This window comes from Ursus maritimus, unplaced genomic scaffold, assembly GCF_017311325.1.
Source record: "Ursus maritimus isolate PB19 unplaced genomic scaffold, ASM1731132v1 scaffold_12, whole genome shotgun sequence".
NCBI lineage: Eukaryota > Metazoa > Chordata > Mammalia > Carnivora > Ursidae > Ursus > Ursus maritimus.
In genome coordinates, this window is record NW_024423564.1 from 42089405 (window position 1) to 42112767 (window position 23363).

The 23363-nt window shown below is 34.9% G+C and overlaps 1 protein-coding gene across 1 annotated transcript; it reads right to left on the bottom strand.

The window, feature by feature from the left end:
* Positions 1-942: 942 nt before the first annotated feature.
* On the bottom strand, positions 943-23010 carry ACADM (acyl-CoA dehydrogenase medium chain). Its single transcript, XM_008690709.2, has 12 exons — positions 22874-23010; positions 19602-19689; positions 17343-17440; positions 17145-17214; positions 16443-16543; positions 15610-15690; positions 13391-13521; positions 10888-10996; positions 7006-7146; positions 6348-6443; positions 3030-3278; positions 943-1765 (listed from the first exon to the last, which is right to left on the bottom strand). Exons 1-12 carry the CDS (start codon positions 22901-22903, stop codon positions 1694-1696), a joined length of 1266 nt encoding a protein of 421 aa, XP_008688931.2. The 5' UTR covers positions 22904-23010; the 3' UTR covers positions 943-1693.
* Between the last annotated feature and the right edge of the window lie 353 nt (positions 23011-23363).

Consider the following 23363-nt stretch of genomic DNA (forward strand, 5'->3'; position numbering starts at 1 on the left):
GTAAGAAGGTGGCACTTTACAAGCCAGGAAAAGAGCTCACCAGAAACCAACCTAGATAGCACCTTAATCTTAGACTTCGAGCCTCCAGAACTGTAAGAAACTAAACTGCTGTTTAGCCACCGACCCTGCAACATTTTATTATGGCAGCCCTAGCCCACTAACACAGGTAGGAAATTTTAGCCCCACACTTGACCTCTGAGGAGATAAGGGCTGAAGATTCTGCATAAAAACTCTTGAATAAGAGATTCAGGAGTTTCCAGGCTGGGGAACACACTGAGGCATTAGGAGGGTGATGCATTAAGAGCAGGTACGAAAGCTCTGTGTCTTCCCCTATACCACCTTCCCCTGTACATCTATCTGTTTCATTTGGCTGTTCCTCAGTTGTAGCCTTTATAATAAACCAGTAAAGTATGTCAAGTGTTTTTCCTGAGTTCTGTGCACCATACTTGAAAAATACTGAATCTAAGAGTGGGCTCATGGAAACACCCAAATTTGTAGCTAAATTAGACAGAAATGTGGATAGCCAGGACTTGTGACTGGTACCTGAAGTGAGTTCTGTGTGGTGGGACTGAGCCCTTAAACCTGTGGAATCTGATGCTAACTATCTGGAGTTACAGTAAGAATAGGTTTGAACCAGATGCTGCTCACTCGGTGTCAGAATCCAAATGGTGTCAGAAACACCATTTAGTAGAACATATTTTGGCAGTATTTGATATTTAAGATTACAAAGAAATATTAAATTCACAAACTTTGTTTCTTACACTATCATATTTATATATTTTGAGATGTCTAACAATATCATCTAGTGAAAAATGAGAAGATAACTTTATACAGTTCAAAATCAGAACATGACTTTTTTTCATCATAGTAAATAAATTAAGCATACACTATTACATGAAGTAATCAAACTTCCTGGAAAGAATACAAACAGATATACTAATAGGCACTCAACGATTTTATTTCTTTTTATAATGTATGCACGTGAAATGAGATTGTATACAATAGACCAAAGCCTACCCAGATACCAGGACTCATATAAAAACATTTTAAGGCAAATTTTATTGATTTATTTCTAAATAAGGCAAGTGAAACGTAGATTGAGTTAAACAAGATTTTCAATAACTTCTGGTCATTGTATGGTGAGAGAATATGAACATCAAATTTTTGAGTATTATTGTACAAAACTGAAAACAAATGCTTTCCAAATTGTAACAAAATGAATTCCCTCAATATAATAAATACCATTAAGTCTATAAAGGCACTAGCAAGTTATTTGATGGCATCCAAATCCTGTAATGCTTTCTCAATGTAAATTTTGGAACATTCTGACTACTTTTATAAGCCCACTTTTCAAAAATGTCAGTGGAAAAATACCGGAATCCAAAGAACTTCTGTTACTTTAAGTGGTTAACAAAACAAATGTACTTTTCTAGGTTAATGTAATTCAAGTACAGTAGTACTAGAGATAGCACATCATTTTAATGAAACCTAATCTTTTTGAGTGAAAGCAAGTCATAAAGTTAAACAAAAGTGGAAAACTAGTATTAGAATCAGCTGCATGGGTTTTTGTAAGAGTACTTATTTTAAAGTTTTACCAGAAAAAATCTTAAAGCTCTTTCTCTTCTTTGGAGCTTAAAACAGTAGATCGTGTTCTAATCACTCAACAATTAATCATGTTTCTATAGCTAGCTCTTTAATTTTTATACCTGCCAATGTGTTCACGGGCTATAATAAGTCTTTGAATTTGTGCTGTACCTTCATAAATCTGCAAGAAAAAAGAATATATGTAGGTGAAATATCTTCAGTACATAAATACTTCAACTTACTCAATATTTTGGACAGTATTATGAGCTCAATTGTAATACCAAATTGAATCAAACCACATATAGGGTCTATAATCTATAGAGATTCCAAAACCTAATTTTGTGAAACCATGAAAATACAATTCTCTAAAGATTAAATTATAAAAAGTCATTTACCAAAATTTTGGAAGTCTCAAAAAATCAAAGGATATCAACATTTCAAAAAGTTTGGGAAATCTAAAGTTTAATGTTGCAAAAATATTCGTCCAACTTTTCTGAACTGTTTTTAGCTAGTTGTAACCTTCAGTCATTTTCCATTTTTACTTTTACACCTGATTTTCTCTCTTGCTGACTAAGGAACAGAGTTGCTAAAGAAAAAGATGCTCGAAGGATTTGGTTTTAACTTAGACATTCCTAGTAGCAGTCCTTACTTCCAGTTTAAACCTCTAACCCTAGCAATTTGTTATATATAGTTCATCTTCTCAGATGAACTTCTATCAAATGGTTAGTACCACTTTATCACTGTCTCTTCATGTTGTTTTACTCCCAAATATGGTTTTAATTAATTAATACTTTAAGTGGTTAACATAACAAAACAAATATACTTTATATTAAGCAAGATTCAAAATAAAATAAAAAAATAAATAATAAAATAATTTATTTTTGTTCTTATTTATTTTATATTTTTAATAATTTATTTTAAATGATATGTATACTTTTAGGAGAGCAAAGGGTGGATTACAATTAGCTAGGATGTTAAGACTCAAATATGGCTGATCCAGACATATAGGTACATGTCTGTGCCATTTAGTTTGTTAGCCTGTGCTCTCTTAAGGCATATACTTAAAGGTAACATTCTTCTGTGTTAATTAGTTTTACAAACTTTGGTTTACAGCAATATATGATAGTTTGCTATTATTTTTAAGATTTTATTTATTTATTTAGAGAGAACACATGAGCAGGGGGTGGGGAGGGGCAGAGGGGGAGGAAGAGAGAGAATCTCAAGTAGACTCCATGCCCTGTGTGAAGCCCAATACGGGGCTCGATCCCATGACCCTGAGATCATAACCTGAGCTAAAATCAGAGTCGGACACTTAACTGAGCCACCCAGGCACCCCTATGACAGTTTATTATTCCTGATGGCATAAAATCCCTAAATAATTAGAAATCTGTCATCTATGAATATTCTTTTACCTAAAAAACAACAAAAATCATTTTTAACCTTACCTGATAGATCTTAGCATCCCTCATTAGTTTTTCTACAGGATATTCTGTATTAAATCCGTTGCCTCCAAAAATCTGCACAGCATCAGTAGCTAACTGATTTGCAATATCTGCAGCAAATGCCTTTGCTATAGAGGCATAGTAGGTATTTCGGCGACCAGAATCAACCTCCCAAGCAGCTCTCTGGTAACTCAATCTAGCTAGTTCAACTTTCATTGCCATTTCAGCCAGCAAAAATGATATTCCTTGGTGCTAGAATTAAAAAGAAAAAAGTTTAAGGATTATCTATTAACTATTTAAAAGTTTTTCTCCTATAACTTTTCTTTGAACTTTAAAACTAATTTTAGACTTAAAAAGTTACACTCTGCTTCCTCCAATGTTCACATATTACATAACCACAGTATACTGACCAAGAATAGGACATTAACATTACTATAGTATTATCAATGAAACTATAAACTTTATTCAAATTTGGCCAAGTTTTCCACTAACGTCCTTTTTCTGTTCAAAGATCCCATCCAAGATTTCAACTGTTATTTCTTCTTAATGTTCCCCAGGCTGTTAGATTCTTCAGTTTCTCCTAGTCTTTTACGACCTTGGCGCTGCCGAAGAACACTGAGTGGTTATTTTTTTTTGTAGAATGTCTTTCAATTCAGGTTTGTGTGATGTTTTTTCAGAGCTGGAATGAAGTTATGCATTTTTGGCAAAAATACCATAAAAACTACATGTATCCTCCTGGGTATCTGCTGGGAACTTTTTTTTTTTTTTAAATGTATGTATGTATTTTTAAGTAAACTCTACACCCAACGTGGGGCCCGAACTCACAACCGCAAGATCAAGAGTTACATGCTCTACCGACTAAGCTAGCCAGACACTCCTGCTGCGACTTTATAAAGAAAATTATTATAGACAGATACAGTGAAAAATAATGTGATACTGTATCAGATGCTGACAGAGGAAAGTAAGCACCATGACAAGGACAGACAAAAAATGCTTCGTATCCTCCCTCTAGAAGTTCTTAAACAAAGAGGAGACATAAGACAAACACCTTCAATAAAAGACAGTAAGTCTTCTATCAGTTGTACAGCCAAAATATTATAGGATAGAAATACATTCACCATGTATTGGTAAGTGAACATTTCAAATATATAGTATGGTTACAGCTTTGGAAAAATATATTCATGGAAAAAAAGAATACAGAGCAAAATGGTCACTCTAATTATTTCTGGACAATGGGATTATGGAGCAGTTTTATTACCTTATTTTACTTACGCTGTATCACATAAATTATTCTACAATGAACTCGGAATGGAACATATGCTTTAAAATAATACACATTAAAAGAAGGTTTTTAGACATTTAGAAACAATATTATTAAAAAGATGCTTTGTATCATAGGCAACATCAAAACGGTTTCTGAAGACTAAGAGCTTATAAAAACCACGTAAGTTATGACTGTGTACAGACTAATATGCACCAAAGGCCACATAAAACAAAAAACTGAGATGTTCAATTTCATATATTTACTGTACTTAAAAAAAACACACACTACTTTAGAATGTGACAAGTTGCTTGAGAGTAGCAGGGTAATTATGTCTTTTTTTTATAATAATTTTTTATGTTATGTTAGTACATCATGGGGTAATTATATCTTAAGAGGGGGCAATTATTAACCAATATAAATAATTCCTACATGGAACAAGGAGAGTAATATGCTCCTTTATTTCTGATTGTACCCATTCTTCTAAGCCAATGATTCTTTCAAGTTGTTTTGTTTTTTGTTTTTACTCTATTTTTTGAATAGGTAATACTTCCACCAGTTTGAAGTTCAAACTTTCCTCCTTCTATCATCCCTGCTGTCCCAACTCCATTTAATTCCCCTTCCTGGAGGTAACCAGGTTAACTGCTTTTCATCTTCTCAGAGATATTACATACACATATAAAGAAATACATCTATAGTCTCTCCCTTTTTTCCACATATGCTGGCCTACCATGTTGACGATTCTTCATTTTGCTTTGCTTATCAATAAATCTGAGTGCTTTCTATAGTAATACATGAAGAACTTCTTTATACTTTTTTTATAGCTGCAAAATATTCCACTGAGTGGATGATCCACATTTTGGTTGTTCCTATATTTGGCTGTTTCTACACAATGCTGAAATGAATTAAGTTATTGATATGTCATACTACACATATGGGAGTAAACCTGAAATATGCATATGAAAAACAGGTGTAGAATAACCACTTTTGATATATAGTGCCAAAATGTGGTTCACAAAAGTTACAGTGAATTATAGTCCCACTGGCAATAAATAGAAGCACTCACATCACCACAGCTTTGGCAACCTGGTGTAAGATGTTCATGCTTCTCCCGTGAGATTTTGATGAAAAAATCCCGAGTCTCATTCAGTTTCTTTTTAGCCCATGCTTTTGAGAAATCCTGTGCTAAACACAGCTCAGAATCCCTGTAATGTCTCTGGCCCACCCATGACAGCTTCTCCTTTTGGTTTCTCTAACCCTGTCTGTAAGCTCTCACTTAGGGACTTGATCTTATATGGCTCTATATTATTTCTTAATATTTGTCTTAAGATATCCTATCTCCAAAGTAAGGTTAAAGGTTCCCCAGTAAGAGGCTATGCCAAACTTCTTTGCTGTTCTTGGAAATAGTACATGTCATGTGCAAAAGGACAGACTTTTTAAGTGACTATCTGGGTTCAAATCTTGGTTTCATTATATATTAGGCGGAACTAATGTTTTACATGCAATAAATGGGACTAAGAGTTCCCACTCCACAGTAATATGAAGATTAAATGAGTTAATACATGTAAAATCCCTAGAACAGTGCTTGGAACAGAGAAAGTATCCAATTATTAGTATTTTAATATGGTAGGTGTTCATTTACTGTTCATTGAATGGATGAAATAGAAGTTCATAGTGGAAATGTATTCTAAGTGCTAGGAGTATAAGGGTTACCAAAACAGAAATTCATAGCCTGTATGGCACTTACATTCAAATGAGAGAGTAAGGAGAGACTTATAATAAACAAACACATACATGATATAAAGTTGAGTGGTAGTAAGAACTATGGAAAAAAAACCCAAGTGGGATTAGTTATATAGAGTGTTGGGAGGTATTATTTTACATTGGATTATGAAGGTAGATTCATTAGTGAAATGAATGAGGAAGTGGATATTTGGGGGAGAAGAGTAAAGGTAAAGACAACCACAAAAGGCCGGCGTGGCTGACAGAAGTCCACTGTAAAGACTCTGGATTTTAATCTGAGTGTAATCTGAACACAGCAAGTACAGTATTAAAATTACCTCTACAAGTAGCTTTCCAAAAGTTTTCCTCTCCAAGGCATACTTGGTAGCTTCATCCAAAGCTCTTTGTGCTAGTCCCACAGCACCCGCTGCTACCTAGTATTTTAACATTTTACAAAGCATAAGTTCATGTTGTCTTTAAAACACAGTTCAATGACTATTTGCCTAAAATTCCAAGTTAAGAATTATACAAAGAGAAGATGACCTATTACCTTCAGGCAACAAAAAGTTGGGGAATAACAAGCATTTCAATTTATATTTTTTATGAAATAAAGGCATTTGTGAGGCAGAGGATCATAGCCTAGAAAGTCATTCCTTCTGTTTAACAAGGGAAAGCTTCTTAGGGGAAATATTCCTAATGAGTAAGGGAAGAGGAAATGAGAACATATCAGCAGGAATGATTAAGTATGGACTGCCTCTCTGTAATTTTGTATTTGCTAAAATAATTTCTGTAACAGGCAGCAAGACAGTTGAAGAATTCTAAAAAATAAAGAAAAATGACAGTATCTCTCCATCCTTAATAAAAGTAGATATTAAAAAGGAAATACACACCAAAAAAAAAAGAAATATATACAAAATATACCACATTAAAATAAAACTACTCAACGTAATAAATAAAAGATCCTTTAAAGATTGTCAAGTCATTGATATTACTTACTGGAGGTCTGGTTTTATCAAAAGCTCCCATTGCAATTTTGAAACCAGCTCCCTCACCAATTAAAACATTTTCTTTAGGCACTCTCACATCCTCAAAGGTAATTCCTCTTGTATCTGAACATCGCTGACCCATATTTAATTCCTAATAAGGAAAACAATATATATTAAGGAACATTTTTGAGCTAGCATGAAGTTTTTTTTTTTTTTTTTAAGATTTTATTTATTTATTTGACAGAGAGAGAGACAGGCAGCGAGAGAGGGAACACAAGCAGGGGGAGTGGGAGAGGAAGAAGCAGGCTCATAGCGGAGGAGCCTGATGTGGGGCTCGATCCCAGAACACTGGGATCACGCCCTGAGCTGAAGGCAGATGCTTAACGAGTGAGCCACCCAGGTGCCCCTAGGTTTCCTGCAATTATCTAAAACAGGGGTCAACAAATGATGGCTTCTAATACCTGTTTTGTAAAGAAAGCTCTGTTGGACTAGAGTCAATACCTATTTGTATACATATCATCTATGGCTACTTTCTTGCTACAATAGCATAACTGAGCAGTTAGGGACAGAAATCTGTGGCCCTCAAAATCTAAAATAGTTATAAACTGGATCTTTACAAAACAAGTTTGTTTTAGACGCCTAGTCTAAAACAATGTTTCACAAACTTTGAAACCAACAATAGTCTAAAGGTCTACATATATATATATATATTACACTACAAAGACAGATTTTATGTTGGAAGGCTATCTTTTTTACCATGAATGTCAGGAAAAGCATTTAGCAAACATATTCTGATTTAGGATGCTTAATTTAGCTTAATGGAGCTAGCAAAGTAATGTACCAACTCTTTCTTAAAATCAGGTTTACTGAAGTGGAATTTACATACAGAAAAATTAACCCTCTTTACATATAAATCTAACAGTTTTGACAAATATATGTGTGGAACCACTACCACAACCAAGATACAGAATATTTCAGCACCCCCAAAAACTCCCTTGTGCCCCTTTTAAGTCAATTCCTTTACTTTACTCCTAACCTGAAGCAACCACTGATCTGACTTTTGTCCATATAGTTTTTCCTTTTCCAGAATGTCATGTTAAGTAGAATGATAGTAACAAGTAATAAGTGCCTTCTGTGTCTAACTTTTCACTTAGCAGAGTGCTTTTAAGATCCAGGTATAGTGCTGCTGCTCAGTAATTTATTTCTTTTACTGCTGAGTAGTATTTACTATGGGGAGGTACCATTTATCCATTATCTGTTCACCACAGATAGACATTCCCTTCTCACTCCAGTTTTTAGAAATTATATAAAGTTGCTATAAATGTTTATGTATAGGCCTTTATTTTCATTACTCTTGGATAAATACCTAGGAGTGCTGGGTATGTGGTAAGTGCACATTTAATTTTATAAGAAACTGCCAAAGTAGCTATATTCCCTCAACTTTTTATTTTGAAAATTTTCAAACCAACGGAAGAGCTATAAGGGTATTATAACAAATACCTATGTACCCTTTACTTCAATTCACCAATTATCATTTTGTCACATTTGCTTTATTTCTGTGTTTTGTGTGTGTAACTATTAGCATTATTTGCTGAATTATTTGAAAGGAAGTGCAGATATGGTGATTCTTCTCCTTAAGGAAAAAAAATTTTAATCTCGTTTTTAATCAGCAGTGTGAGAAGCAGAGGAAATGGGAGGTCAGAGTTGTAAACAAACTCTTTCACTTGCTTGCCTTCATCGTAATAGTCTGCTTCTAGGCTTGAAGAAATAGTAAAAATAATATATAGTTTTACCAAGAAAGAAACCAACATCTCTATAAGTCAATAAACTCTAGTGCCTTAGACCCTCACTCAATATAATGAGAAAACACTGTTTACAAAAATGGTTTACTCTAGGCTGTTTCCCAGACTCACTCCAAATACCAGAACATTTTTTAAAAAAGATTTTAAAGAGAGAGAGAGCACGAGCCTGTGCTCCTGCGAGTGGGGGGGGGGGGGGGAGGTAGAGGCAGAGAGAGAATCCCAAGCAGACTCCCAGCTGAGTGCAGAGCTGGTTGGGCTCAATCCCAGGACCCTGAGATCATGACGTAAAACATTTAAACCAAAATGCTTCCTGTACTCCTCTCAAGCCAGATTTCTAAAACACAAAACATTTTTAAAAACATCAAATTTCACAAATTTAAAAAATGCCCATATATTTCAAAAAAAAAAGATTTAAGGAGGTTTAAATATATACAATATAATTACCTGTGTCTCTCACTAGAAAGTAAGCTCCCAAGGGCAGGGATTTTTGTCTGTATTGATCTATATGACATCCCCAATACCAGAATACTGCCTAGTATATAGGATGAACTTAGTAATAAGTATTTATTGAATTAGAGATATTTTTTAAGTGAGAAAATTGGGAAAAAAGAGACTAGAAATAACATAAAATCACAAGTGGGTCTACTCCTAAAACCAGTATAAGCTGTTAGGTCCTTTATACTTTTCAGAGATGGCCATAAATCTAGCCTTAAGTTTTCCAGCAACCATCCCTAAAAAGGAAACATGAATAGAACATAAATAAAAACAAATCATTTGCTTGGAAGAAGCACATCCATTCTTACAACTTTTATTTTGTTATATACAACCACCTTACTATAATTTCACTATAGTGAAATTAAGTGAGGCTTGAATACAACAGAGGGATTCCGATGGCTTTTAATAAAACAGGATTATATGAATACACATGACTGGTGTAGAACTTTGCAAGTTGGTCAATCCACATTAGCCTTTCCAGGTCAGGTTATGCCACCCGTAGTCTAGTATCTCACATCTCGCCAGATAATCTGTCCCATTCCCCATCTGGGAGGAAGAAAATTTATTCATGTAACCTTTGTTAACTATTAATAGACTTCCATAATTTCTCCTTTCCCTTCAATATAGACATCATTTGGTCATTAATAGGTTTTCTTTTTTACAAATTCATTTTGCAAAGAAGAGTTTTACGGTTCTAAAATTGAATCTCCTCTTCCTAGTCTCAAAGTTATAATCTTAATCCTATTTCCTTAGATCTCACTAAAATGACTTTAATGACCTCATTTATTCTTTCTTTGATTTGCTAAATTTTAAACTCTTCTCTTTAAATGCTAGTGCTAAATTATTTCCACACATTCACTTTACCACCATTCTCAAATATGTTACCTTTTCTTATTTAAATAAAATTTCTCCCCTTCCCACATTCAAGGTTCTTTACCATTCCCATACTTTCCTCAGGCATGGATTTTTCTCTTACTGTTGTTATATGATCTGGGGTATTGTTTTAATCAATACAATGGGCATAACGCCAGTTATCCTACCTAACAGGCTGCTGTGAGGAAGGAAAAAGAGTGGGAAAGTCTTCTGAAATATCTAAGACTTTATTATTGGGCAGGACACATAAATGACAGCTTGATTTCTGCTTCATTATCCCTCACAGCTGTTTATTAGCATTCTTTACAGACTGGCACCATGAACAACCACTTTTTCAAATAATGAATCAAAAGGATTATTCTCAACTTAAAATTTAGCTGTAACAAATAGACTATTTCACCTAATATCAAAACATAGGTTTATTTTTAGGGATGGGTTAAATAGGTGATGGGGATTCAGGAGTGCACCTGTCTTGATGAGCACAGTGCGATGTATGGAAGTGTTGAATGCTATAATGCACACCTGAAACTAATATAACACTGTATGATAACTGGAATTAAAATAAAAACTTAAAAGAAAGAAAAAAGGAAAAAAAAGCTTTATTTTTACTGCAACTTACTACAAAGAAAATGTTTTCAATAAAGGAAACTGAAGTAGTAATTTTGAAATTTATAGTTAAAATAGTATTTGAGGACTTAATCACTGATAAATATACACTTTACCTTTCTTCCAATCTGCACTCCTGGGGTATCTGCTTCCACAATAAATCCAGTAAAGGCTCTATTAGCAGGAGCCTTTGGATCCGGATCAGAACGAGCCAATAAGAAATACCTAATATATATATATAATATAGATATGATGACAAAGATAATGACATCAACAGATAACACGTGGTGATGGCTATCTCATTTAACCCTCCCAACAATCCTGTTGTTGCAAGAATCCTGAGAATTATTACTCTTCCATTTTCCAGATGAGGAAATAAAGAATCTGAGGCTCAAAAGGTTGCCCAAGTCCCATTCTTATGATGTGGCAGAACTAATATTTTAACCCAGGTCTACTTCTTAACTAACCTGGTATTTAAATTTTTTTTTAGGAGTCTGAGTTGTAAGTAAAAATTCCTCATATCAAAATTATACAATATAAAAAGAAAAGTACGTGCCATATTGGAAATGGCATTTTTTTCTTTCCCAAACCTATGATTCTTTAAAGAACAATCTATCTGGAAAAGGACAACAAATAGGGCTGCCTGTGAAAGGAATAATATATGAGATAACGACCCCTATATTCTGCCTATTGTCCTCTTTTTGCAGCAAAATCAGTGTTTTTTGTTATAGTTGAATTACTATGAATATTTGCTAGGTTTTTCTCTCCAGAACTTTTCCCAGATAGATTTTAAAATGAAACAGGAGGCATGCAAAAACACTGAACTGTAACCCATGTTCTAAATAGCCTGATACAGGAGAATTTTTTAAAAATTCCTTAAACAATAAATTATTTTCTAGGCTTAACACAAATAAATTATCATTCACTCTACAATTTCACTTGATAATAGTAAAAAATAGTAAAAATTGTTTTCTAGTTTCATATATTACCTTATTTGTTTTACTACATGGGAGTTATACTTAATGAGTTCTTAAAATTATGAAAACTTCTAATTGCACTGTTAGATTTCTCTCAACTTGCTAAATTTTAATAGTTTCTTCATTTTTCTATTACTTTCTGATATTATGATGACTGACTTAAAGATAACGATCTAGCCCTCCTTAATACTGGATAGTCATAAAGGGGTTGATAGGTGTGTTTAAAATAAACAAATAATTTCCTGGTAGGCTCAATCCCAGGAATAATGCTTTACCTGCCAGAAAACCGCACTGCAGAGCACACATATATATTGAATTGGAACTTTTGCAGACAAGGAGGGACAGCCCATTTAGTTCATTATTCCAATCACCAGAGAATCCTTGTCCTAGGAAGTCTCTATACACTTGCAGTGATGGATAAATACATTATTTCCCATGACAACTCAACACACATTGGACAGCACTGTTGTTGGAAAGCTTGTTCTTATGTTGAGCTATAGTCTACACTTTTCTAACTCTGACCCATTAATTCTAAACTGGCTTCCAGAAGCAAATGTACAAGCCCGCTCTTGTTCCTGCGGAACATTATTTCAAAACTTCCAAAATAACCAAACTTAATTCCTTTACTCTTCACAGGACATGTTTTCTAGACTCTTTCTAATGAAGGATACTTACTTGCTTCTGAATTTATTCCATTTCATCAATGCATGTCTTAAAATGTGTTCTGCAGAACTATTACCACTTCTTCCCTCGTTTGAGTTATACTTCTATCATTTCAGTAAGAAATTACATTACCTTCTTAAAGACAGTACATCACACTGTTGATTCCTACTGAATCTAGAGGTATACATTTTACTTTCTTCTTCTTTTTTACCGTTACACAAATAATGGTATAAATAAGTTCTTCAACATTTTATATTTATGCAAGTCATTTTATGATCCTTTGTTGAACTTGATGTCATTATGTTTGGACCTTTAGATTCTACTAAAGTAATATTCTGTCTTCTCTAAAAGATAATCTGAGTTTCAAGACTGTCTTTGCCTGTTGTTCAGAATCAGGGAAGTGTCCTATACCAATGGTTTTCCTTTTTCCTCAGTTTTCAGGGAACAGTTCCAAGGAGATGCTAGTATAGGGTATAGACAGTGGAGACAGTAAGCCAAGTAGAAGGATTCACATTCAACCAGAGCAGGTGTTTTTGTTTTATTTTCTTTTACAAATTAAACTTCTCAAGAGTTAATTTGAAGAAATAATTCAGGGCTTAAAAATAGTTTTTAAAAATAACGGAACTCTTTATGATCTTTTATGGACATTCTAGTTCTATGAATAAAACTTACCTTATCTTTTTTTTTTTTTAAGATTTTATTTATTTATTTGACAGAGACCACACAAGATCCAGTGCATAAGCAGGGGGAATGAGAGGGAGCAGCAGGCTCCCCGCTGCCCAGGGAGCCTGACGTGGGGCTCGATACCAGGATCCTGGGATCATGACCTGAGCTGGAGGCAGGTGCTTAACCCACTGAGCCACCCCAGGCACCCCTAAAACTTACCTTAATTGTGGTGTTTTAATAATAAAGGAGAGAAGGAAGATTCTGATATGAAGTAATTAACAAGCAATATACAGAGATGTTTTAAACAACATACCAATTAGCTTTTCCTCCATTGGTTATCCACATCTTCTGACCATTAATAATATACTCATCTCCTTTCCTTTCTGCTTTGGTCTTTATACCAGCTACATCAGAGCCAGCTACAGGTTCTGTTACACAGTAAGCCTTAAGTATATGGAAACAATAAAAATAATTTAAATTTTAATTTTATGAATGTTTATTTTATTTTTAAAATTTTATTTATTTGACAGAGAGAGAGACAGCCAGTGAGAGAGGGAACACAAGCAGGGGGAGTGGGAGAGGAAGAAGCAGGCTTCCAGCGGAGGAGCCTGATGTGGGGCTCGATCCCGGAATGCTGGGATCACGCCCTGAGCCGAAGGCAGACGCTTAACGACTGCGCCACCCAGGCACCCCTAAATTATGAATGTTTAGAACCAGGAGTATATTTTATTTTTTAAGCCAGTATTCTAAATATTTTTAAATGCTTAAAAATAGAATGTTCTCAGAGAATCAAATAAGCTACTCAAATGTAGAAACATTTAATATATAATTTAAAACCAGATGTAGGATATCAATAAACCGTATCAATTAAAATGTTAGATATCTTCAACCAAGTTAAATTCATTCACACATAATCATTCATTCAAATGTTTATTTAGTATTTACTACGTACCAGGTTATAAACCAGGAGACGGAAAAACCAGAGATAAAAGACATCCTATCTTCAAGATTTCCACAAAAGTGGAGATGAGTACTAACTATATTGTAATTACATATCTAAGTACTAAAGTCATACACAACGGTCTTGTGAAACTAGATTAGCTTTAGGGTGTCAGGAAAAGCTTCCTAAAGGTGATGCTCATATCAAGTCTCAAAAAGAAGAAGCAATTCTTTGGGGATAAAGAAGGAATGTGTATTCCAGGCAGAATAACATATGCAAATGATACTGAGATAAATGCAGGGTTACCCAGCATTTGTAATTCCAAAGTAGCAGAGTTCCATAACAGGTAAATTCCGTGCATGTAAGGGAATTGACTATTCTCATTTTTATTCCTGACTTCCTATTTTGGGTACATTTACTGCTATTATGCATTAGAAGGGGGAAAATATGTAGTAAGCTTTTATTAATTCAGAAGTTAGAATAACTTAGGGACTACAGTACATTTTTTTTTATATACACTGAAGGTATTGATAACAAACAGACAAAAAATGTTTAAAATACCTGAACGTTTTAAAGGCTTTTATCTTGGAAATACCTATTTTTAAGCAATAATTATAAATATTCTTATCAGTTGATTAAGGTTGGTTCTCCTAAGCATCTCTACGCTAAAATTTTTTAACCTATTTCTAGGTATTATATATGCTACAGGAAAACAATCTAAATGTGTCACACATTCTTAGACAATATTGAGAATTAGCCTACTAAACTCATTTGTTGAAAAGTGACCAATTAACTAAGAAATCTGTATAAATGTTTTTATTAAGCAGTTTGTTTAAAATTTAGGTACCTGAAATAAGAAACCTTGATTTTTAACTATTACTTTCTACTCTTTCAGACCAATTTTCACAATTAGTTCAAAACTAGTAACAATTTACTGTATTTTGGTATCACAATCACACCCTAACTTAAAATCTTTTCAACTGATAAACAAAAGAAGTCAAAATCCTTATGTAAAAACACTTTCAGAATAGATCCTCAGTATGTGTGTGTGTATGTGTATATATATATATATTTTTTTAAGTAGGCTCCATGCCCAATGTGGGGCTTGAACTCTTGATCCAGAGATCAAGAGTCACTTGCTCTACTGAATGAGCCAGGAGGGGGCCCCTATAACTATCTTTTTAAAATCCAATTTAAATATTTGTTGAGTAGTGCTCAGGGAATTAAATAAAATCTGTTAACTATTCTTCCCAAGTCATTCATTCAACAAATAGAATGATAACTTTTCAGTCACATTAATTTCTTATTAGTTCAAAAGACTACCAGTTCAAACACCTACTGTCATACATTCAATCTGAACTTCCTGACACAATCACTCAGGTCTTAAACTGCAGAGTGCTCCATTAAATAGCAAATATTTCTTCCTCGGAAATAAGCTAGGAGATTATGACATTTGTCTGGTACCCCAGAAACACCATGATACCTAAATATGTTGCTAACTTTTGTCTTCATGTGTTATAGCCCAGTGTACACATTTGCACTGAAAGAAGAGAGAGCACCCTTGTTCCCAAGCAGCAGCTGCACATACTCACACACATCAATGGCTCCTCAGTCAGCCTCCCCAAATACTTCTTTTGTTGTTGGTCATTTCCAGCAATAAGAAGAGGCATTTGCTACCAAAGAAAAGTGACATTGGAAAAAGCAAGATATTTTTATTAGGTATGTAAATTCAGAGATACTATAATTCAAAACAAGAGAACTACTTTCTCCCAAGGGGTAAGTCCAAAGAATTGGCCTTTATTCTTCCTTTAAGAGAGCTAAAACCATGAGGAAATAAATCTGGGAATCCAGTATTTTCAAAAATTAAGTTATATAGGACTTGTTGGCAATATGTAAACATCCACTGTAGTAACATGCACAAAGAATTAAATTTTGGACAAATGATGATGTATATATGATCAGGCCTCTTAAGAATTGCTCACTAAATTCAGCACTGCCCGCAGCCATCCTGATCCTTCTCTGCTGAATGCTAGTTTTTGGCCTTGCCCTTATCTAAGAACTGCCACTGAAGTAGCAGCCAAAGTATACAGTTTCCCTACAAGGACAGCAAGGACTCCAATTACTAGAGACAACAGGAACAGAATGATCAACTTAGGCAATAAGAACTCTAGGCTTCACTGTAGAATCTTGTGTTCCTTTTATTTATTTTTAAAAGATTTTATTTATTTGACAGAGAGAGAGAGAGCATTAAGCAGGCAGAGGGAGATCACGACCGGAGCTGAAGGCAGACACTTAACCGACTGAGCCACCCAGGCGCCCCTTTTGTGTTCTTTTTAAAGAAAATTGTGTTGCACCAACTAACCTAACCGAGCAGTACTGTCTCATTAATGGCTCACTTAGGCAATTGATTTTCTAAGAAACTTACCCCCAAAGAATTTGCTTCAATAGCAGTCTGAACCCCCGTACATCCATAAGCCAATTCTTCAGTAATTAAACAAGCATCAAAAGTTCCAAGTCCAAGACCTCCTATAGTATTGAAATGTTTTAAGATCCCATTATAATATGTAGTATATCTCATTAGAAATAAAGGTGAACTATTTTAATTAACAAGAAACTAAAAAAGTGTTCTGGGTTCTGGTTAATACAGTAATAAATTATACTTCTCTAAAATAAGTTTTAAATATTTCAAAAAATTTTCTATTTGTAATCTGGACCTGTCTTCCTGTTTCAACTTGATTTTGTAAAAATTTTTGATTTAACTGTGCTGAAACTTTGACTCTTTCACCTGAAGGAGTGACAATCTCACACACAAAAAGTCTTGACAAAATGTAAAGTCAAGGTAGAATCAAAATGTAACAAACTGACTAACTCTAAAGAGAAATTAACATCAAGGATGAAGTTAAGGTTGAAACAAGCTTTAAAGGAAAAATGCCTCCAAGTGTTAATACAAGGCTTCTAAAAATAGGCAAACGCTGAAGTCTGAACAGAAAGATAAAGGTAGAAAGCCCTTTATCATAAATGACTTATAAAAATGGTAGTTAATATTTGAAAGAATGACTGAGTAGGGTTTTACCATTTTCCTCGTTCATATACACTGCAAGGATTAAAAAATATTAAAAAAGCTTACCACAATTCTCTGGAATGTGTGTATTCATTAAACCAAGTTCCCATGCTCTTTTAATTAGGGGGACAGGGTACTAAAAGGAAAGAAAAAGTAAAAAAAATGAAAAAGAAAAACCAATTATATTAAAATCTATATAGTTCAATTATATAATCTTATAAAATATGTAAAAAAAATTTTTCCCCTTAAAATGCATATACCTACCTCGCCAGTTTTATCATATTCTGCGGCAACTGGGATTATTTCTTCCCTGGCAAATTTACGAGCAGTAGCTTGAAACTCTTTCTGCTGTTCAGTGAGCTCTAAGAGAAAGTCATTTAGAAAACATTAAACCAAGATAATGAGCTGAGGAAAAAGTCCTATGAAATCAGTACGTGAAACTTATAATGGAGTCTTTAACTTTTGATTAACCAGAAAGTCCAAAAATAAACCACAAAGACCACCATACACTTTTGGACTAGGCAAGATTTCACTGTACAATATAAATAAACTTATGTCAATACAAGTACCAAAGGAGGTAGGTAAGATTTCTAGCTTTTACAAATGAGTAACAGACATAAACTTGTTTTTCTCTTCCAATTGGTGAGAGTAAAAAAAAAAATTGCTTTTACTTGTTATTAGTTCCTAAGGAGATTTATCAAATGTTTAGTAATACTGAAATGAAACTAAATATAAGACACTCCCTGATCTCAAGAAGCGGTCTACCTAGGGAGATGAGACATGCCAAGTGACCATAAACCAATAAAACTTATTACCAAATATCATATAAGAATACCAATACTACAATTTTACTCTTCCTTTAAACTCAGCTAATTTAAGGTTATAAATTAGCACAAAGCAACTGGTAAAAGTGGTGGGAGGGTTTCTCAAAAGTTAACAGTTAAAAAAAAAAGTTAAAAAAGTTAAACAGTTAAAAAGAAAGTTAAACTCTAATTCTATTACATAAAATACGAGGTGCTGTTGTTATAAAACTAATGAAATGAATACGGTGGCTGACGGAGGACAGGTGCAGATCACTTGGATTGTTTTCAAATCCACACTATCATAGGGTTTTAATGTGGTCACGTCCAACATCAAAGGACAGGTAAGATTTAAAAGAGATACAGGGTATTTTGGGTAAGAACAATAAGAACAAAAGCAGAGATAAGAATGAGCAAGCATACTCAAGACTGTAATAATCATTTGTATAGGGATGTGAGAAATAAAACGTAAAAGTTATCTCCACTTTAAAAGAGCCAGATACAACTGCTCACAGATGTTATCCCTAGTCCTTTACTTAAGCTTTACAACCTCCCTCCTCAACACCTGTATCTATCTCATCCTGTTACTCAACAAACCACCAGATTTCTCCGGCTGGTTTCCTAGTACTAAATATGAATCTGTATGTGACAAACTGAAACTAAATAGCAATTATATCTAACCTATGTTAATAACACAATAAGAAAAAATCCAATGCCCTAAGCTGTTATCCTCACATGGCCTGAAATTTTCCATTTAATTCTCTTTAAAAAACTGTAAAGAAGCTAACAATCTTAAAAAATAAGATAAAAAAACAAAAATGATAACCCTAGAGAGCTTTTAGTTTGTCATTTGTATCTGGGTATGAGTTAATTATCTGACCTGCCTTGTAACTATTTTCTGAGACCAAGAAACCAGAGAAAATGGATTTTTAACTAAAGGAAAGGTAATAATTTTGAAGCAAGAAGCATTTTAGGAGGCAACAGATGCTAAAAATAGGGATTATTATTTTATTTTTTTTTGCTCAGGATCTCATTTTAGAGAGCAAAGAGGAAGGGAGATCTTATTCCTTTTCCTTCCAATACCACATGACTCCTTCATCCCAGGACTTTAAACCCTATCCATTAGTACCAAAACTGCAGTTCTGATATTTTAGGGTCAAAACAGGCTTTGGCTTATTAGCAGGTGTATCTAAGTGTTCAAAACGTATTTTTTGCACTCAAATTTTTTTTTTTTAAGATTTTATTTATTTATTTGACACAGAGACAGCCAGTGAGAGAGAGACAAGCAGGCGGAGTGGGAGAGGAAGAAGCAGGCTCCCAGTGGAGGAGCCTGATGTGGGGCTCGATCCCAGAACGCCGGGATCACACCCTGAGCCGAAGGCAGATGCTTAACGACTGAGCCCCCCAGGCGCCCCTGCACTCAAATCTCTAACTTGAAGACTGTACGTATCAGTAAATTTGTTATTTATTTTAGGGTTACATACTTAGTAAAAAGGGCACAGATATTTATGTCTGCTGCTAACACAGATCTCTATAGGATATTATGCAGAAATAAAAAAGATCAGGAAGAATGGGTGTGACTGGAAATCTGTGGATGGTAATTGGTTCTATTCATTGACAGATGATTTATAAATATATTCCAGACAAATACATACACAGTGCAATATAAATGTATATATATATATAACAAATATGTTTAAAGTCAAAAGAACAAAAAATATACCAAAATTAAATCCCAATCTTGGTTCATGCTGTAGGGCAGCTTTTGTATGTTGCGATCTCCAGTTAAAACGAGAAAGACTTTTTAGGACCTGTAAAGGACAATTTTATTAAAATAAATTTGATAAATTAAACATCAAATAAGAGAATACTGGCAATTATAAGTGAGTACAGCAACTTGTTTGACTTTACTCAAGAGCATAGGTTTTTAAGTCATTACTTAAATGCCTTCAACAATTACTATATTAAATAAGCCAAGTACTAGATGTGTGAACACTTACTACGAAAGAAATTTTTTTTAAAGCAATGAAAATAACACTAATCAGCAGTATTTGTATTACTCAAGTAGAGTGTCTCCAAGACAAACAATAGTCGGGGGTAGTACCACACTTAGGACTTCTATTCTGGAAATCTCACCTACAACCTTTAGGACATTCGTGATTGAGAAGTTGGGGTGGGGGCAAAAATAGGACGGTATAGTACTGTGTTCAAGAGTTTCCTAGTCTATTAACTTTGATACTCTGTCCCTGTCACTCTCACAGGTATGCCTCTGGGAATCTTCCCCTTGGAGGATTCTCTTTTCTATGATACCTCACTTTATTTAACAAAACAAATTAGCCTAAAACTATGTTCTATATTTTGGGCTGTTGTCTATAGGCTTTCTTAGAACATTCTAAGACAGTGGTCAGCACACTATGGCAGGCACCAGTTTTGTAAATAAAATTTCATTGGAACACCATACTGTCTATTGTTGCTTTTCCAGCAGAGTTGTACAGTTGCCAGAAACCATGTGGTTCACAAAGCTGAAAATATTTACCGTCCTTTTACGAAAAAGTTTGCCAACCCTGTTCTAAACAATTGCTATGCTACATTTCTTATTATCTGCAATATACTCCTGTTTCTTCAAAAAGATATATAAAAAAGTATCAGATATATATTGTTCTTTTGCAATCTACTGTTATACTCATGACAATTTAATGTACGCAAAAGTAACCATTTGCATTTACTAAAATTAATGGAAACCATACTGTAACTCCTTCCAATGTTTGAGGAAAACAAAATCACAGTTCATACTTCAAAGGATTTGACGGAAATATCCCTATGCAATTCTAATATTCTTAAGAAAAGAAACTGAACAATATACCAGAAGACCAAGAACCAAACTTATGTTTTTTGAAAACCATAAAAAGAAACTGTCCATTTTGTAGATGACAACTTCAGCTTATACAGAGAATCACCTACATTTAAAGTGACAATAAAGATTGTCAAATATCTCAAATAGCTCTTTCAAAATAACACTTTATACAATTGTGAAAAAAATAACCAGAGTATGAAAATTCATATTTTCTTTGCAATTTCCATTACATTTATTTTGGAAGTAAAACATGGTTTCTCTAATCCTTATTGTTCAGTCATCATAGACCAAACCTATACTGGTTTACAGTCACATTCCACATATTAATTCACTGAATCTCCAAGTCAAGCCTAGGATTAAGACACTATTTTTATTCCTATTTTGCATATGAAGAAACTGAGGCTCAGAAAGTTCAAGTAAAATTGGCCGAAGACACTCTGATATTAGGTAGTGGAACCAGGATTCTAATTCTAACATTTACTATAGAGAAGCCATACTATCAACCACCTTGTTACACTGCTCTCTCAATTTCAGTCTCCTAATTGGTCATTACATTCAATAAAGAAAAACATCCCACAAAAATCAGACCAAAAATCTTGGCTCTTCTAAATCTGTGTTTAGACACCAGTGCACAAAAATCAGACCTCACAAAACAGGTAAAATAGTCTGCCAAGACTTTAAATAGGGAATTATTAGTGGATTTAAAATAATTTATAAAACGTTCACATATTTTTCAGGAAAATGTTATATAAAACAAAATACAAAAGTAGCTACAGCCCAGGAACAATCCCCATATATCTGCTAATGATATATGATGTTAGCCATTTAGAGAGGTGGCTTGGTAGATACGAAATATAGAAATAGATTATTTGGACTTAGAATGGTTTAATTTAAGTCTAGACTCCACAAGTATTTTTAAGACCTTGGGCCAATTACAAACTTACTGTAGCTTCTTTTCAAATCTAGAAAATGAGGCTTTTCCTACTGGATAATTTGTCGAGATGATTAAAATAAGAGTCTTGGAGGCATAATGCCATATAAATATTTATTTTTTTTACTTTGGGCTCTCTGCCCAGAACAAGCCGATTCCAAATCTCCAAAAGACAGCGTCTTCAATCAAGCCTCAATTCTGCAATAATAGCACAACTACAATCAAACGCTTTTGTGTATTTCTTAGGAATAAAAGAATCTTACATTTTATGGGAGTGTCAAAGAAGAGATACAGAGATGTTAAGTTTTCTGGATCAGGTTCTTCTACATTTATCCTTGGAGAGATTTGGAAATCGAGTCTTTTTTTTTTTTCCCCCTGGTGTCAGAGTTAAAATTCAACATCTTTAAAATCCCCAATTTCTGCGTTCAGGGCCCCTTAACTTATGTATCAATAATAAATATTGGGCAAGAATCCATTAGAATTCTTATAAATTCTAAAACTTCTACTCTTTTTGGCCAAGAACATTAATTTCTTAACTCAATTATAAATGACATTTAAATGGCAGTCTTGTGTTAAGATAAAGAGCATCTAAGCGAGGCAAGTTAGAATCTGTGAGCCACAAGACTAGTATAGACAAACTTCGAGCAAAATTCTGCGGTAGGTTCTTCTTTTTGCTTTGTAATGTACGGAACATAAGCGTTCTCCTCCACAGACCAAAATCAAAAGCGTTTATTATACATATTAAGTATCCCAAGAAGCAGCAGCTTCATTTTCCTTTTCCTGGTAATTTTGCAGGCACCCAAGATAATGTCTGAAATCTACACTTTCTAGCACGTATCAATTGCACGATGAAATTTACTTTACGATTTCTTCCTGGGCTGGAGATATAAAGCCAGTAGTTTTCTCAAAAACATACTGCAAAAACAAGGACTTCGCTCGTTCTGAGATCTCCGCCCAATTCAGAGTCAGTTTCACGTTCGGGAAAGGGTGAGATTTCTGGGGGAAATATTTGGAAAGTTCCCGGGCCAGAGGGAGGGGAAAAAAAAAGGGCATTCTCAAAGTGACTGCCGCCTATATTGATACGGGGGGGGGGTCCCCCCACCCCACCCCAGGACAGCACCTATTTTCATCCCATGCTATCCTCCCTCCCACCCCCTCCAAACACCACAACCTTCATTTCCCACCCCCACCGAGCCTTGCTCTCTCTCACCCCACAGCTACGCCTAAACACCGCAGCCATGTTGACTCGCGGTCCGGATACTCAGTCTCTAATTCACAGCGTCGCGCCGATACTGCCAGGGTCCTCCTTGGCGCTAGGCGCGAGACCCGTCCGGCCCCGCCCACACCCTGGTCGCGCCAATACCCTGGTCCCACCCACAGCGTGGATGGGGCTGGAGAAGGAAAGCGAGCCGTTTGCACCGAAAGGGGGAGGAAGGGGAAAAGGATGGTGGGAAGGTCGTGCGTGCGCGATGTAGTGAGAGGCCTTTTCGGCAGCGTTCGAACGACCTTGGGCAGGTGGGGGAGGGGTCTCTAACGATCTGGGGCCTAAGGGGTCCCGAGGAGGGGTGATCCACGAAAAGGCTTCGTTTCCCTCGAGCCCTGAGTTTACACGACGCGACTTCTCGAAGGCAGTGGAGGGCCGTGCAGAGAGGGGTCCCAGATTCGCGTTCCGTGGCTGGAGCCAGAGGGCGGGCAGGCGC

Bases quoted from the DNA above. Each gene is read 5' to 3' on its own strand.
- ACADM (XM_008690709.2), bottom strand. From the start codon at position 22,903: ATGGCTGCGGTGTTTAGGCGTAGCTGTGGG. The intron at 19,690-22,873 runs GTGAGAGAGAGC...TGTCCTTTACAG, and splicing joins TGTTTAGGCGTAGCTGTGGG to GTCCTAAAAAGTCTTTCTCG. The intron at 16,544-17,144 runs GTAAGCTTTTTT...TCAATACTATAG, and splicing joins ACACATTCCAGAGAATTGTG to GAGGTCTTGGACTTGGAACT.